The following is a 15,085-nucleotide window of genomic DNA, read 5'->3' on the forward strand; positions in this document are numbered from 1 at the left end:
ATCGCAAGAGATGCAGTAAACACTTGCTTTTCATGACTTGTTTAGACTACAGTTCACGTCAAAATGAAGGTTACTCTAATCGCTGCTCTACTCGCTTACACTGCTATGGCTAGCCAGCAGGCTACGCAAATGCGAGCTGTTTCCCAAACTGACGCTTTGCAGAATATGATAATGACGGAGGTAAGCAACCTTTTCCCCTCAAAAACACACCGCGAAAAATGCTGACAGTACGCTTCTGCGTAGTGCGCCTTTGTCGATGCACCCTGTCTTTCTGCAGCTAAATCTTTGCTTGAGACCACAAAGGCGAGTTTGATGGCCAACGACGATGCAATGATGGAAAAGGCCGCTGCCGACTATGCCGATGCCCTTGGCGCATCACCAGCATGCTCCCAACAGCTAAGCTCCTGCTCGCAAAAGATCGGCCCAGGATTTACTGAAGCACGTGGCCCAAAGCACAGCATGTAACTAGTATAGTTTAAATCAAGATTCATGCTACCCAGTTATTCAGTAAAATTCTTCAATCAGGCCTAATTAAGTGAGCAATGACGATGTGAGTAAAATGACAATGTGAGCAATGACGATTTTAGCCTTTCGTACTAGCCGTTAGCTGTCAGCTTTGTAGCCGAATGTTACGAAGGAAGAGATATATGGAGGTCACAGTAGGCTAGTACTAAATAGACGACAGCTAGATCTTGCGGAGTCTTGATTGATTCAAAAGCTAAAAACTGCGCGTTGAGAAAAAGTAAAAAGAAGAAGTAAAAAGACGAAAAGGAAAAGAAAAACAGGAAAAAAGTCAGAAAAAGAAAATTTGAATCACGACTTTGCCATAGTCAAGCAGTAGGCTTGTGACGGCAATGTCAAAACTCATGTCGATCCAGTTGTGACCCTCAGTGCCTCCCATTACATGCCAACTGAGCGACCACGCTCTCCGGCAGACAATGACAGCCGGACTTCCTAGTGTCTAGTCTGACAGTCGCTTCTCTGAGGTAGATAGATACAAGCATTTCACAATACGGGGCTCAGAAAATTTAGAACCAATACAAATACACAAGGACTTGAGCATGACTGAAATGATGTGTTGATAAAAAAAAGTGTATTCAGCATTGTGTTGAAAGACCGAGAACAGAGGATAGTCGCTCTAAAGCGTATAGTTGAGTCAATACGAGATGTTTGAATCCAATCTTCAAGACTCCCGAGCCGTTTCCATGTCGCTTGCCTCGGCGCGCTTTCTCCGGCGATATTCAAGAGCACGTTTCTTTGCCTTGTCGCTCTGCGTGAAGAAGCCAGCGCCGCCAAAAGGGCCTGCAAATGCATTGTTGCGCAATCGGACGAAGCAAACGTTGTCTAGGCCGGCCACCTTTCCTTCACACACTGTGCCCTCTGGCAGCTGAACTTTGACTGGAAAGTTTGTGTTTGTCGCTAGCGATAACCCGACAAATCCATCGCCTGGGACATTCTGCACGACCTTCGCATCTTTGAATGCGTTGCGATCAGTGGCGGCAGACGTGGAGTCAACGGCTGCGGACAAGGGGCCTGGTCCATCCTCATTGATCTGTCGACACGATTTAGCCATTACTGTCGGTACTCCATCATATCGGCAACAAGGAAACATACCTGGCGGTACACGCAAGAAATAGTGTTATCGTCGTCGGTTGTTGGAAGTCCATTGTCCTTGCCCTTACCGGCGTAATCACTGACGATGGTTTCCTGAAAGTAGGCAGTCCTGTTCCCTCCCAAACCGAGGAATCCAATGATTGGAAGAGCAAAAGGATTGAAGCTAGGGCTGGCTCTCTTGCTGAACAAGGCATCGAGATGGAGGTCATGATCAGCGCGGCGCTGTTTCTTACCCTCTTCCTCAATCGGATCCAACTTGCCGGTAAATGTCCTACCTCCGGTATACTTGGGCGCGGTGCTGAGGCCCATGTATTGGCCGATGACCGCATCGGGCTTGCAGTTACCTCCGCCTTGCGTCCAGCCGAGCGGGCCATACTCGCCACGGTTTATTTCGGCATCACGAATAATGCCAGTGTCCGCTTGGGCACCACACGAATTCACAATGCAGTCACGCGGGGTATCGTCGAGGACTGAGGACATGAATTAGCTGCTTGCACGTATGCCGATAGGGTAGTGTGACTGACCACAAGAACCAGGAGCGTTGACGCCATTCGCCCCTTTGGTCATCAGTATGACACCATGCGCGTGTGCGCCGGCGACGAGGAGTGAGGATGGAATTGCCCAACGCATTGCAGCTTCTGTGAACACGAGTAGTCTGATTTGTGGGCGTTGGAAAGCCTTCAGTCTGTAGTTGTATACAGTTGGAGCAGAACTGGAGCAGATGGCAGCGACAGCGAGCCAAATATGCTGTTATATAGCCTCCACGCAGGCAAACTGCGAGAAAACCGTCAGAATCATCGGAGATTATGCATCTCATTCCACCTGACTGGTATGGTTTGGCTCTGGATGAGACCTGATCAAAGGAGTGTCGACCAGCCACAGGCGGGCATTTGTGCCGGTGGTGCCCAGTCCCTGCTCGTGGTATGCCGGTGAAGATGCCGATGGGTCGCGCGCTAGAGACCTCCGTCTTGGGCCGCCGACTTTTGGTGAAAATTGCACAGGGCTAATTAGATCCAATGCGGACATTTTTTGCCTTTACCCAATCAAATTCGCAATCCTCGCAACAACCATGGATGATCGAAACAGTGCCAAGTGCCTCTTCCAGGCTACATTCCTTTCCATCAACTACTATACCGACTGGCTTATAAACTAGCTAGTCTACTATAGCTAGCCTAGCCAACTCAGTTGATTATTCTATCCGTTGGCTGGCTGCTTGCATGGTGGGCTGGTGATTGGGGGTGCAAAGAAGCTACGCCTTTACCAGGGTGGTGTTAGTGCAGGGTTGCATGGGGGAAACCCAGGCCAAAAGCTTGTGTCTCAAGTCCTGCAAAATTTACGCCTCAGCGCGCTAGCCGCGGAGACATCGAATGAGAAAAACTTGGCTTTTGTTTGAACAGTATTTTACTAGTTAGTGGAGCCACTAAACTAGTCAATTCCTCCCTCTCTATCTTGACTTCGATCGCCTCGTCGCAGGAATTCGGCCCTGCTCGGCAGTTACATTCGGACGATCGCGGTGGTCACAACCATAGCCTTTTATCCCTGAAAAGGCGCAGTGGGGCCATCTCGGTACTTGGCCATCTGATGATCTGACCTGCGTTGTAGACGATATGTTGCTGGTCTTGGGAAATATGTAGAAGACTCGACAGGCATGATGCTTCATATTCCAACATGGCACTTCGTTAGAGTTCATTCCCTGCCTCATATATGTTTTCCCACACCTTAAATAGACCACTTTCTCTTTCTTGCCTGCTTTCTGCCTTCTAAAGAGCCAAATCCTTCGCATCATACACTCTACATATAGCTCATTCCAAGAGGAAAGGTCACCCTTACTGTCTAGAATGAAATTCTTTACCAACGCATCTTGCCTTCTGGCCTTGGCTACGAGCGTCGCCATTGCGGCTCCAGCACCTGGCCCATACACGGCAGCACCAGCCAATGCGGCAGACATTGAGGGCTTCTACCAAGAAGCCATGACGGCCAATCGCAGGGACGCCCAGGATGCCGCGCCCGGACTATCGCAGGTTCTCACTGCGATCGAGAAAGCACTTCCAAAGGGGATTTCCAACCAGCTGCAGGCAGCTGTAGCGGAACTATTCAAGGCTGGTGATGCCATACTGAATCTACCTCTCGACGCTATTGAAGGGGGCCTTAAACTCGATGGTCAAAAAGCTCTGGGTGGATCTATTTTGAACATTCTGAAGACTCTTGGAAGTCTGCCGAAGGATGCCGGAAAGATACTCGGCGTGGGACAGAAACCTGCATCGACAACCGCAGCCGCAGCCCCAACCCCAAAGGTCTGAACATGATGTTCTAGGCTGCCAGACCTTGCAGTCGATTTTTCAGAGGGGCAGGGGGCGCGCAGGCTTACTCTCAGCTATTTCAAATTTAATTATTCAGATATTGGATAGAATTAGGATCAAAATCAATTCAGAATGAAAGGTTTATGACAAGGCTGCGACTGGCAGGGCGCTGTGCATGTTCATTTTCCGTTGACCAAAACGGAACAGTAAGATAAAATACAAAATCTCACGATTCGACCTCAACGTTCAGCACAGCAGGAGGGAATCTCGTTTTTAGTGCTTGTGATTTGTGTCTACAGACTGCAGCTACAGCGAGTACGTAACGGTGGACATGGTGCTTTGTCGTCATGGCCGGTTGCTTTGTGGCGATTCGGTACACTCGTGGCCATCTCTCTTCCTGGCCGGCGACTTGTGGCCGGCGTATTTTGTCCGCCGTAGCAGACGCAAGCAGACCATACATGTCTAGGAGAAAAGTACCTCGTCGGCCCGCGGGTGAGCTCGGCGCAGAAAGTGTTTGCATCCCGGCAAGGAGACACAGTTGAGAGGCTGACTACGGCGTGTCTGGGCAGCGTACAACGTTTCGATTCTGTTAGATTTTGACAGGACCAATTGCTCGTCTGGCAACAGCATCTTTGGGTTTTCCTTTCGCGCATGCTTGAACGCAAAGTCGAATGATTGTTGCAAAACCTTCTTTCCTGGAATCAGGAAGGATTTGCGTTCCAGTCGAGGAGACTGATTGCCGACAGACCGGAATGGCCGGATACAGCGATATCACCATCTTCCAAATACAATCCTCCATAGCCACCAGTTGGACACAGAAGTGAGTTGGTGACAGGATCATCATGAGTGGCTACGCGAGTGTCCGGGACTCGAAGCTTTCGAATCTGTATAGCTGCTAAAAGGAAGAGAAACTTTGTATCATATCCGTCCATAGTCCCATACATTAGTACGATGCTTTAGGTTTTTTCTCATTCGAGCGTGGCAAACTGTGTTCTTGGGTTGCTTAACCCTTTGCGTCAGCTCAGGATGAGCGCGGCGACAGCTCTCTGCGGACTGTAAATGACTGAGTTCCATGTCTGACCAGAAGCTTGTACGCGCGGTCAAGAAGAGATTTGATGTATCAGGAAAGAGCCATCGTGCCTCGGACCAGGCTAGTCCTTTTCTGGCCAACCAGAGCTGTGCTAGAGAAGAAACGGTGTGGGCATTGTCCGCTTCTGGTCTCGATTGTTCTCATCAGCTCGAGGCCCCACCAGATTCTTTGTATTCCTGTCAATCTCTCTATGTGGAGCCTTGTTCTAGCGTTAGTTGAGTGAACCAAGGAAAGCCTACTTGTTAGCGCGTTTCGTGTCTTGCTTGCCCAAGACAACACACAATTTCTCATAACCACCATGAAAATCTATCTATGCTTAAGCTTTGACGGAAAACTTTTCGTGTTTAATAACTCGTGAACTTTGGGGAAAACCTCTATCCTGTCTATTTCGTCACTCGTTTCCGCGCTCAGGCCTTCGCCGCAAACGGCTCTGTTTCCCCCGTATACTCGACTTCACGTCCTGTTGTAAAGTCATAGATGATGTCTATAAAGGGCAGTACATATCTGCCGCAACATGGGACCATTTCGATGGCAGCAAGCAAACAATCATCTCTCAGACGTCACCTAAGAGTTGTCATTGCTACAGTTCAACATGCGACCTGATTTGGCTGTTTTCAGCCTTTCTATGGCTCTTGGGGGATATGCTGCGCGTATCCCCCCCCAGACAAACTTGAATGTGCAGAAAAGAACCATCTTTGAGCTGCCGCAACTTCTTTCCTGCTTGGGAAGCCTTACGAGCGACATTCTTACCAACATCGGCGACTTTTCCAAGCTCAAGTCCCAGACTATTGAGTGTCTGTGCCAAGCTGCGATATCGACCGACGGTACTCTGAATTTTATCCTGATTGGCCAGCTGCTTCAGACCATCGGCCTCCCGACCAAGCAGCAAGATCTTGAAGCTCTGCTGGGTGTCAAGTGCAAGGTACGTTTACATGCGTTAGTGTTGGACACTGTGTCCAGCTAAAAGACACCAAGCTAACATGGTGGTGTCCAGCCTACTTCCTCGTCCTCTTCCACTACCCCTGCTACCTCAACTACTCCTGGTTCTTCAACTACTCCTGGTTCTTCAACTACCCCTGCCTCTTCAACTACCCCTGCCTCTTCAACTACTCCTGGTTCTTCAACTACCCCTGGTTCTTCAACTACCCCTGCTTCCTCGACCAGCCCTCCTGGTACTTCGACTGAGCCTCCTGGTACCTCAACTGAACCTCCTGTGCCTCCAGGTTCGTCGACTGAGCCGCCTGTGCCTCCAGGCTCGTCGACTGAGCCGCCTGTGCCCCCAGGTTCGTCGACTGAGCCGCCTGTGCCCCCAGGTTCGTCGACTGAGCCGCCTGTGCCCCCAGGCTCGTCAACTGAGCCGCCTGTGCCCCCAGGCTCGTCAACTGAGCCGCCTGTGCCCCCAGGCTCGTCAACTGAGCCGCCTGTGCCCCCAGGCTCGTCAACTGAGCCGCCTGTGCCCCCAGGTTCGTCGACTGAGCCGCCTGTGCCCCCAGGTTCGTCGACTGAGCCGCCTGTGCCTCCAGGTTCGTCGACTGAGCCGCCTGTGCCCCCAGGCTCGTCGACTGAGCCGCCTGTGCCCCCAGGCTCGTCGACTGAGCCGCTTGTGCCCCCAGGTTCGTCGACTGAGCCTCCTGTGCCTCCCCCTGGGACTTCGACAGGACCTCCTGTTCCCCCTCCGGGTTCGTCGACTGGGCCGCCCGTTCCACCTCCAGGGCCGCAGCCCAGCGATTGTGCAACTATCGCGACTTCTGCCATCCCAAACGCCGCAAAGTCTTGCGTTGATTCGTCGCTTTCCACGATTGGACTCAAAAGCGATGATTTCTCGCAATATGAAGGCAAACAGTTTGCTATTCTCTGTGAGAATGAGGCTCAGTTATCGCAGTCGATCATTGACTGTCTGGCTGGAAGTCCCGCTGAAAACTATCAACAGGCAGCTATAGATGGTATCCGATCCGTTTGCGCTGCTTGCTCCTCCGGGCCGCCCGTTCCTCCTCCAGGGCCCCAGCCAAGCGATTGTGCAACTATCGCGACTTCTACCATCCCAAACGCCGCAAAGTCTTGCGTTGATTCGTCGCTTTCCACGATTGGACTTAAAAGCGATGATTTCTCGCAATATGAAGGCAAACAGTTTGCTATTCTCTGTGAGAATGAGGCTCAGTTATCGCAGTCTATCATTGACTGCCTGGCTGGAAGTCCCGCTGAAAACTATCAACAGGCAGCTATAGATGGTATCCGATCCATTTGCGCTGCTTGCTCCTCGACTGGGCCGCCATCTCCCCCTGGGCCACCTTCCCCCCCTGGGCCGCCTCCCCCTGGGCCGCCTGCCCCTCCACCAGGTTCCTCGACTGTACCGCCGGGTCCTCCACCTGGTTCCAACACTCCAGGCCCACAGCCAAGCGACTGTTCAGCTATCATCACTTCTGCCTTCCCGAGCGCCGCAAAGTCTTGTGTTGATACTTCACTTTCCACAATGGGATTCAAAAGTGATGACTTCTCAAAATACGGAAGCGCAGAGTTTACTACTTTCTGTCAAAAGAAGGCTCAGTTATCGCAGTCAATCATCGACTGCCTAGCTAAAAACAATCTGGAGAACTACCAACAGGCATCTGTAGATGGTATCCAGTCAATTTGCGTCGCTTGCTCCTCGACCGTACCACCACCTGGTACCCCCCCAGGTTCCTCGTCTGGATCACCTCCCTCTCCACCAGGTTCCTCGTCTGGATCGCCTCCCTCTCCACCGGGTTCCTCGGCTGTACCGCCGGGCTCTTCACCTTCTACCAACAATCCAGGTCTGAAGCCAAGTGACTGTGCAGCTGTCATTACTTCTGCCGTCCCAAGCTCTGCGAAATCTTGTGTTGATTCTTCGCTTTCATCAGTCGGTCTCAGTAGCGATCTCTCGCGTTACGGAAGCAAGGAGTTTACAGCTCTTTGTCAAAAAGAGACTGAACTGTCGAAGCTGGTTGTTGACTGTCTGGCTAAAGACAAGCTCGACCCGCAGACAGTTATGGCCGGTATCAAATCGATTTGTGCTGCCTGTGTTGGCAACGGCAGTGGTGGCAACACTGGTGGTGCTGGTGGTCAAAATAATGGCAATTTTGGACCTGGCAGTAATGGTGCAAATGGTGCCAGTGGCGGAAATGGTGGCAGCAGTGGAAGCGCTCCCGGCGGAAACAACGCCGGTGGAAACACTGGAAACGGTGGCGGTGCCGGTGGAAACGGAAACGGAAATGATGGTAATGCTGGTGGTAATGCTGGTGGTAATGCTGGTGGTAATGCTGGTGGTAATGCTGGTGGCAACGCTGGCGGTAATGCTGGTGGCAACGCTGGCGGCAACGCTGGTGGAAATGGAAATGGTGGCAATGGCGGCGCTACAGCAAGCCCGGGGCCTGTCACAGCTGCAAGTTCGAAATTGCTGGCCAGTGTTTCGACTGCATTGGTTGGCATGCTGCTTGCCATGGTGCTGTGAGACACTCAAGTATTTTGTTGAACACGACTGTTGATAATATATGATGGTCCTACGTCTCAAGATCTGAGGACTAGGATATAGTTTGATAATATTAACAAATCATGTTATGCCCCGACTTCGTACAGTGTGAAAATTCCGTGATAGTTTTCGGCCCCGTGTAGTGCAAGTATAAGAGGCGAGACGCGCCTCTGTGTTTAGGCATGTATGCTAAGATGATCCATATAATTGTTAATGTGAGAGTAAAAGAAGCTTCAGGAATACACTTTGAAATTCTAAAGACATTTGTAATGAATAAATTGTTCAAACATGTGATAGCTTTCCCTATAACACCTCGGTACGACTTTGGTGGAAACACCAGCTCCCGACTACCCACAAGCACATGGGCGCTCTGCGTGGGATGGTGGGTTGTGGTGCGAATCTCTCTCAACACATCAATTTGAGAAAACACTCATCGGGGGTTCGCACTAGTTCGGAAGGTTGAGGCTCGTGCAGCAAGTTTCACAGACGGGCAGAGAGTGAGAACAGATGGTTTACCAGATGGCCAAGGGTTTAGCTTGGGATTCTATTTTGTGTTCTTGTCACACTGTTAAGCAAGATCTTAAACATCCTCGTCCTCCAAATTAGGATACAAAACTGTTGAAGTGCCCGAAGATGTCTTGCGCGAGAATTTCGAGCCTGCAGAAGATGAGGGCAGCCTTGAACCAGAACGTGACCCGTAGGAGCCGAACACCTTGGGTGAAATGCGGACCAAAATCAGGCGTATTGTAGGCAAGCAGGTGCAGACAATGCCAGTGTTGATTTCCACAGTCGACCAAAGAGCGACACCGTAAAACTCCCAGGTAATGTTGACAAGGCTAGAGAACCCGGAAACTGAGAGTAGGCGCAAGGTTGAAATGACAGTTACACTAGAGAGTCAGCCAATGAGCGGAACAGAAACGAAACGGGCAGCCCTTACGCGGTTCCGAGAAGAAACATCAGAATGACGCCCGTCTTCTTCTTCCAGTGCATTTGCATTTTGACGACTTCGGCGAGTGGGATCAAAATTATCAAAATATCGAGTGCCACACTAAGTACGCCGTTGGCCCACGCGAGAGGCTCAATGGGAATGCAGTGACCATCTGCCGACTCGTCCTTGTATCTATCCCAATAGTAGGAAACAGGGACACACTGAACAGCCGCGACGCATACGCTTATAATACCGAGAAGCACGTCAAAGACCACGGCAAGCCACAGGAGCGGCCGAGTCCAACGTCTTGAGCTTGCGCTGGTGAAGATGCTAAAGTAGAAGACAAGAAACGTCATCTTGATCAACGCCACGGCTGCGGTATACAATACCTCCAAGACATAAAAGTACATTGCAAATTTGGAGACTGTTTCGAGATCAAGGGTCCACGCGTCCTTTCCAAGCCCATTAGGCACCAGGCCGAAGTGATTGAGAAAGGCGCAAGGCAGACCAACGGCAAACGCCACGAGAACGGCCCAGTCGTCTGGGCTGTTTTTGCGCGCGGCACCGATGAAACGCTTGAAGAGTAGTCGTGATAGCACGATGACGGTGGTTATGATGGCAAGCGTCAAGTTGACGACCAAGTATTCGGGTGCCTTGTCGCGCTTTGCCTGGTGGCAGTTTACGCTAGCGGGCTTTCGACTAGCTGTTTACAAGTTTGCTGGTTAGCTACGACTCGGCTCAATACACCTGATTCGCGATGCAAAAGTACTTATTATGACTGGCATAGAGCAGAAACTTGAGAGGCACTTTTCCGCTTTGCCCATTGCATCATCTAGTTCGCACCAGCATGATGTATTGCCACCGCACTGTCGTTCGGCGATTGGTGCTGGGATGCAATTCAACTAAAGTCAAGCGAGTTAGAACCTTGGATCAAGATGCAAGCTCCCTTCTTGCTCTCTCGCACAACTCGGCCGCTCATCTTGGTTTCTTCTTTGTACTAATCACAACGCCACTTACTGCACAGGCGGGTAAGTCAGCGCTGCTGTCGTTTCCTTGGGCAGGGGCGACTGCAGAAGCTGCGTTTACAAGACGCAGCACAGCGCATGTCTGAAGAAAAGTAATGAAGAAATGGCGACGGCTGGAAAACTTCATTTTTCGTGATACCTGGAGCGTGCAGGTAGCTCTCGGCTTCTAGGCAGCATTCGTGTTTTTATTAAGTTAGTACGGAGTAGCTTGCCTGGACAGGTGCGTGCAATACATGGGCGACTGCACTGAAACCTTGTCTCTCATCTACTTGGTAGCCCCCAAAGCTAGTCCAGGTTTCCCTTTACGCCGATGCTCCAGGTCCCTACTTTTTGAGTGACTTGCAAAGGTTTCATCACATGTCGACCATGTTGCTAACATGAAGGAATGCGTTGGTGCGGTTTTAGCTCCGAAAATACTTGGTGGTACCAGGGTACGAGCAATGGTCGAGTGCGATTTGGATAGAGTGATTGTTTCACACTACAATCACTTGAGCCAAGAAAAGCGCTCGCAAAAGGCTATGTACACGAATAATCCCTTTAGCAAAGCGGCCGCCCGGATCGGATGAATTGGACAAGCACCCAGCCCACCTACGGCCAACGTCATTACGATACTGGTCCACCCACTGCTGTGGTCGAAGCATAACGCCACTACATTCCAGTGGCTGGATCGCTCGATTTGTCAGTGTTAGCCGCCTATTGCGGCAGTTTTGTCTTTTACTGACCATTCCACTTTACAAAGTTATCATCCAACGGTGCAGCAGCGACTTTGCACAAGCGCATTGTTGAGCGGGGGCTTCTTAACCAGGAGCAGCGCTGGAGCGCTTGTATTTGGGCAGAGCTACTTTGCACTCTAGCCAGTGTACTGGTAATACCCTGCTGCCTACTTTACGCAACTAGAGCGGCAGTGGTGGCCAGTAACTAGAGTACTTGGTGGTTAGTGGTAGCTAGTGGTAACCCAACCATTCATGGTAAACTTTGTTGTTGTAGGGTGAAGTAGATGTGGAAGAAACCACCCCCCCCCCCCCCCCCCCCCCACCAAGAGAAAAAAAAAGAAGAAGAAAAAAGAAAAAAAAAAACGCGAGATAGAACCGTACTGGGGGTACGAGCTTAGCCTGTAACGTGTCCGACACCAACAACAATGAGCGCCGCCCTGTTTGCGCCGGCACTGACTTGGTGCCTCGAGCTTCCATGCGCTACGCTACACTATGATACAACTGCTTTCGGCATATAACTATGAAGTGTCGTGCTGCTCATGTAATGGCGTTGTGGTTCTTTGCAGAGCGAGAGTTTGCAACGATCATCCGGATTCTACCAATGGCTGCTAGTCCAGCATCCCACGATCGACAATCCACCATTCCAGCAACGCGGCGGGATTGTGCCCGTAGCCCTAGCTACCTACGTACGTGCAGCCACCGAGAAACTGTGCCTGCAAGACCTGTTTCTGATATTCCCGTTGTACACAAATTATTGTGAGTGGACTGCATGGCCATGCTCGCCTACCGCGGCACAGCTGTCGCCACAGACAGAGCGCTAAGCAGAGGCACTTCTTGAATGATGGCCCGGCCGGATGCAATTATGCTTTAGGGAAATGAGGCAAATGGCGGATGGACTCACTGCGCCCCCGCCAAAACGTCTTCGAAATCGCTAGCTAGTGCTTGGCCGGATAGGACGCACTCGCAGGCTGCGGAATGCAAAAATGCTCTTTAACTTTCTCTCTAGCCTCTCCCCCCCTCGCCACACTCTGTCCAGCATCGCCGTATAACAACGGGTGATGCCAGGTAGAAGAGGGAAGAAGGATGTTAGGTAACTACTAGATAGCTCTCATTCAAGGTTTTATAAAAAACATCTATCGCCGCGAGTTACTTCTCTGCCTCTTTCTATTGCAAATTGGCCGTAGCAACGTCGCATTTACCGGACAAAATCGGTCGCGATGAGGGCCTCAAATCACTCACTTCTCAGTCTTCTGTGTTTCTTCAGCCATTTAATACTCGTCACCTCTAATGGTGGATTAATTGGCCTTGGTCTCGACTTCTACGATCCACTATGCGGCTATGCATGCAAGAACTCACTCTTGCTTCCTCTTGACTGCTCAGATGCAAAAGTAAGCATGAAATCTCCCGAGGCACAGACAACTCTATATCAAATCATACTCATCGTCTGCCAAGGCCCGTTACATCTCAAAGACGCCCTCGCCGGATTGCAAGGCGACGAGCGCCCCATACCTTCAAACATTGGCCTTCTGTCTCCAGCAGTATTGCCTCAATGACACTACATCTGGCATAGCGCTCCCACGGGTCGTAAGCTTTTGGCAAGACAACGTTCAAGCAGATGCCAACGTCTCCGTACCCAGCTACCAGCACGTTATAGATGGTATCAAGGAAGCGCCAAACACCTCTATCAGCGATGCTAACACGCTGACCTTTTTTGGGTACGTACCCGAGAGTAGCTGGAGCTACCAGCGTGAGTGGCTCGTGACGTACCGGACCGTCGAGGGCAATCACCAGAAGTTTGGTCTCATAATATTCGTCACATGCGCCGTCATCCCAATCATATTGTCATCGATCCGTTTCCTGCCCTGGCCGCCGATATTCGTCTCAAAATTCCGTGGCTATGTCGTCGACCCACCCTTGATTGGATCTCGGCATTCCCAGGCAATTGGAGGTGTCTTCATGATGCCAACTCGTGGACAGGCCCTTTTTATTCTTTACATATGGGCAATCAATATTCTTCTGGCGAGCATTGGTTATCACTGCAACAAAGGGGACACCTGCGCGCCGTCATACAAGTTGAACGAGATCAATCGGCTACACTCCGTAGCGAACCGACTGGGAGTGTTGAGCTTTGCCAACCTACCGCTCCTCATCTTGTTCGCAGGACGCAACAATATGATCCTGTGGGTGACCAACTGGTCCAGGACTACATTTTTGTTCATTCATCGTTATGTTGCGTTTATTTGCATGGCCGAGGCAGTTGCGCATGCCGTCATGTTCATGTACATCGAAGGAACGGAGCTTTCTACCGAGGATTTGATGAGCTTACTCAGGAAGCCATACTGGATTGGCGGCTGCATCGCCACTGTGTCGTTCTTGATCCTCGTCACCACCGCCGTGCAGTCCTTCAGAAAACGGCTGTATGAAACGTTTGTGGTTATCCACATTCTGTTTACCATACTTGTCCTCGTTGGCTCATTTGTCCACAGTGTCACTCGATTTGGCACAAAGCGCGGTCATGAGATATGGCTCTATATTGCCACGGGCATTTGGGCTTTTGACAGGATAGCCCGATTTTGCCGGTACATGAGCAGAGGTGTCAAAACGGCGTACATCACAACTATTGATGAAGACTATTACAGGGTCGACATTCCGGGAGTCCGCGCTCGTGGTCATATCTATGTGCATTTCTTGGCCATCAGCAAATGGAAGCTTTGGGAAAGTCACCCCTTCTCCGTCGGCAGCATCACTAGCTGGCAGGACGGAGGCCATGCACGGGCAGAGACGACGGGACTTCGGAAAAACTTCAACTTCTTCGAGAAGCCACAAGACGTCGATGCTGCGGACCACAGAGAAGAGTCGGGTTCGTCGTTTAGAGCGTCTTCTCTGTCTCCTTGCGAAGAGAGCGACTACAAAGGCTGGAAGAAAGGCACTGGCCTGACCCTGCTGGTGAGGAGGGAGAAGGGCCTCACAGCTCACCTCAAAGACCCGGGGACGACCATGAGAAGAACCCCCGTGCTCATCGAGGGCCCCTATAATGAGCAAATGACCCGTTTGCAAGAAAACCACGTGCAACCAACCGACGAATTTCCCAACATTATATGTGTTGCGGCCGGGGTGGGCATAACAGGTGCGCTCCCGTTTCTCGACAAGTTTGAAGCAAAGCGAGGGCAGTTCTACACGAAGAAGCTCGTGTGGGCAGTACGCAGCATGCCGCTCGTCCGGGCGGTCGAGGACATGATCCTCACCTCTCACGACACAGAAGCTGCAGAAAGGCGATGGGGCGACGTGGATGTCAAGCTCTGCATCGGTGCTCGACCCAATGTGTCCTTTGTGCTTCACCGGCTTCTCTGCCGACAAAGCGGCGGTACTATTGTCGTGGTGTGTGGCCCAGCACCAATGTCCGATGAAGTCCGATGCTTCGTTTCACAGATCGCAAGGGATGGAGGGTATGGCGAGTCGAAGATGAAGGTGCAGGTAATTGTCGAGTGCTTCTCCTGGTAGCGCCGGGGGCTTAAATGTGTACCGTCGGCGGTGCGAATAATCCTAGACTAGACAGTCCCAGCTCGTTGAGGGTTCAAGTTATACAAGCGAATAAATTTTCTATACATTATGGTTTCTGCTCCTTTACAGTTGCAGTATTGATGGAGAGCTTTTTATGCGTCGGTTAGACGGCTGCAAGCACCCAGTGTCATGCGTACCGTCGCAGAGGCTTACGCAGTATTTCTCGGTTGGGCAAGACCGCAACCTTGTATGCATTGGTCGGACGAGCAGCATGGCATTGTATTATTAAGTTATTTCGGTAGTTTACAACTCTTTTGCTACCAATTTCTCACTGGCAAGATGGCGCGAGGTTAGGCACTGCGACCTATCATCCCAACCAAGTATTTCCAATGCACCGAGCCGGCATGCCGTTCTTCACAAGCTCAAATTG

At 51.0% G+C, this 15,085-nt stretch overlaps 7 protein-coding genes across 7 annotated transcripts; 5 read left to right on the plus strand and 2 right to left on the minus strand.

Moving 5' to 3' along the window:
• Positions 1-63: 63 nt before the first annotated feature.
• Positions 64-465, plus strand: LMH87_009965 (uncharacterized protein; the record flags this gene model as incomplete). Its single annotated transcript, XM_056197051.1, has 2 exons — positions 64-180; positions 244-465. The coding sequence occupies 2 exons, from the start codon at positions 64-66 to the stop codon at positions 463-465; spliced, it is 339 nt and encodes a 112-aa protein (XP_056054138.1).
• Positions 466-1,183: 718 nt separating this feature from the next.
• Positions 1,184-2,244, minus strand: LMH87_009966 (uncharacterized protein; the record flags this gene model as incomplete). Its single annotated transcript, XM_056197052.1, has 3 exons — positions 1,184-1,552; positions 1,615-2,084; positions 2,139-2,244. The coding sequence occupies 3 exons, from the start codon at positions 2,242-2,244 to the stop codon at positions 1,184-1,186; spliced, it is 945 nt and encodes a 314-aa protein (XP_056054139.1).
• A 1,208-nt stretch (positions 2,245-3,452) lies between these two features.
• On the plus strand, positions 3,453-3,914 carry LMH87_009967 (uncharacterized protein; the record flags this gene model as incomplete). The annotated part of the gene is made up of 1 exon (XM_056197053.1): positions 3,453-3,914. One exon carries the CDS (start codon positions 3,453-3,455, stop codon positions 3,912-3,914), a length of 462 nt encoding a protein of 153 aa, XP_056054140.1.
• A 1,682-nt stretch (positions 3,915-5,596) lies between these two features.
• LMH87_009968 (uncharacterized protein) lies at positions 5,597-6,189 on the plus strand (the record flags this gene model as incomplete). The annotated part of the gene is made up of 2 exons (XM_056197054.1): positions 5,597-5,926; positions 5,980-6,189. 2 exons carry the CDS (start codon positions 5,597-5,599, stop codon positions 6,187-6,189), a joined length of 540 nt encoding a protein of 179 aa, XP_056054141.1.
• Positions 6,190-8,008: 1,819 nt separating this feature from the next.
• On the plus strand, positions 8,009-8,470 carry LMH87_009969 (uncharacterized protein; the record flags this gene model as incomplete). The annotated part of the gene is made up of 1 exon (XM_056197055.1): positions 8,009-8,470. The coding sequence occupies one exon, from the start codon at positions 8,009-8,011 to the stop codon at positions 8,468-8,470; it is 462 nt and encodes a 153-aa protein (XP_056054142.1).
• A 598-nt stretch (positions 8,471-9,068) lies between these two features.
• Positions 9,069-10,568, minus strand: LMH87_009970 (uncharacterized protein; the record flags this gene model as incomplete). Its single annotated transcript, XM_056197056.1, has 4 exons — positions 9,069-9,375; positions 9,426-10,119; positions 10,186-10,318; positions 10,434-10,568. The coding sequence occupies 4 exons, from the start codon at positions 10,566-10,568 to the stop codon at positions 9,069-9,071; spliced, it is 1,269 nt and encodes a 422-aa protein (XP_056054143.1).
• Positions 10,569-12,371: 1,803 nt separating this feature from the next.
• Positions 12,372-14,655, plus strand: LMH87_009971 (uncharacterized protein; the record flags this gene model as incomplete). Its single annotated transcript, XM_056197057.1, has 3 exons — positions 12,372-12,542; positions 12,607-14,532; positions 14,584-14,655. The coding sequence occupies 3 exons, from the start codon at positions 12,372-12,374 to the stop codon at positions 14,653-14,655; spliced, it is 2,169 nt and encodes a 722-aa protein (XP_056054144.1).
• Positions 14,656-15,085: the final 430 nt, after the last annotated feature.

Source organism: Akanthomyces muscarius, chromosome 5, assembly GCF_028009165.1.
Source record: "Akanthomyces muscarius strain Ve6 chromosome 5, whole genome shotgun sequence".
In the NCBI taxonomy this organism is placed as follows: domain Eukaryota; kingdom Fungi; phylum Ascomycota; class Sordariomycetes; order Hypocreales; family Cordycipitaceae; genus Akanthomyces; species Akanthomyces muscarius.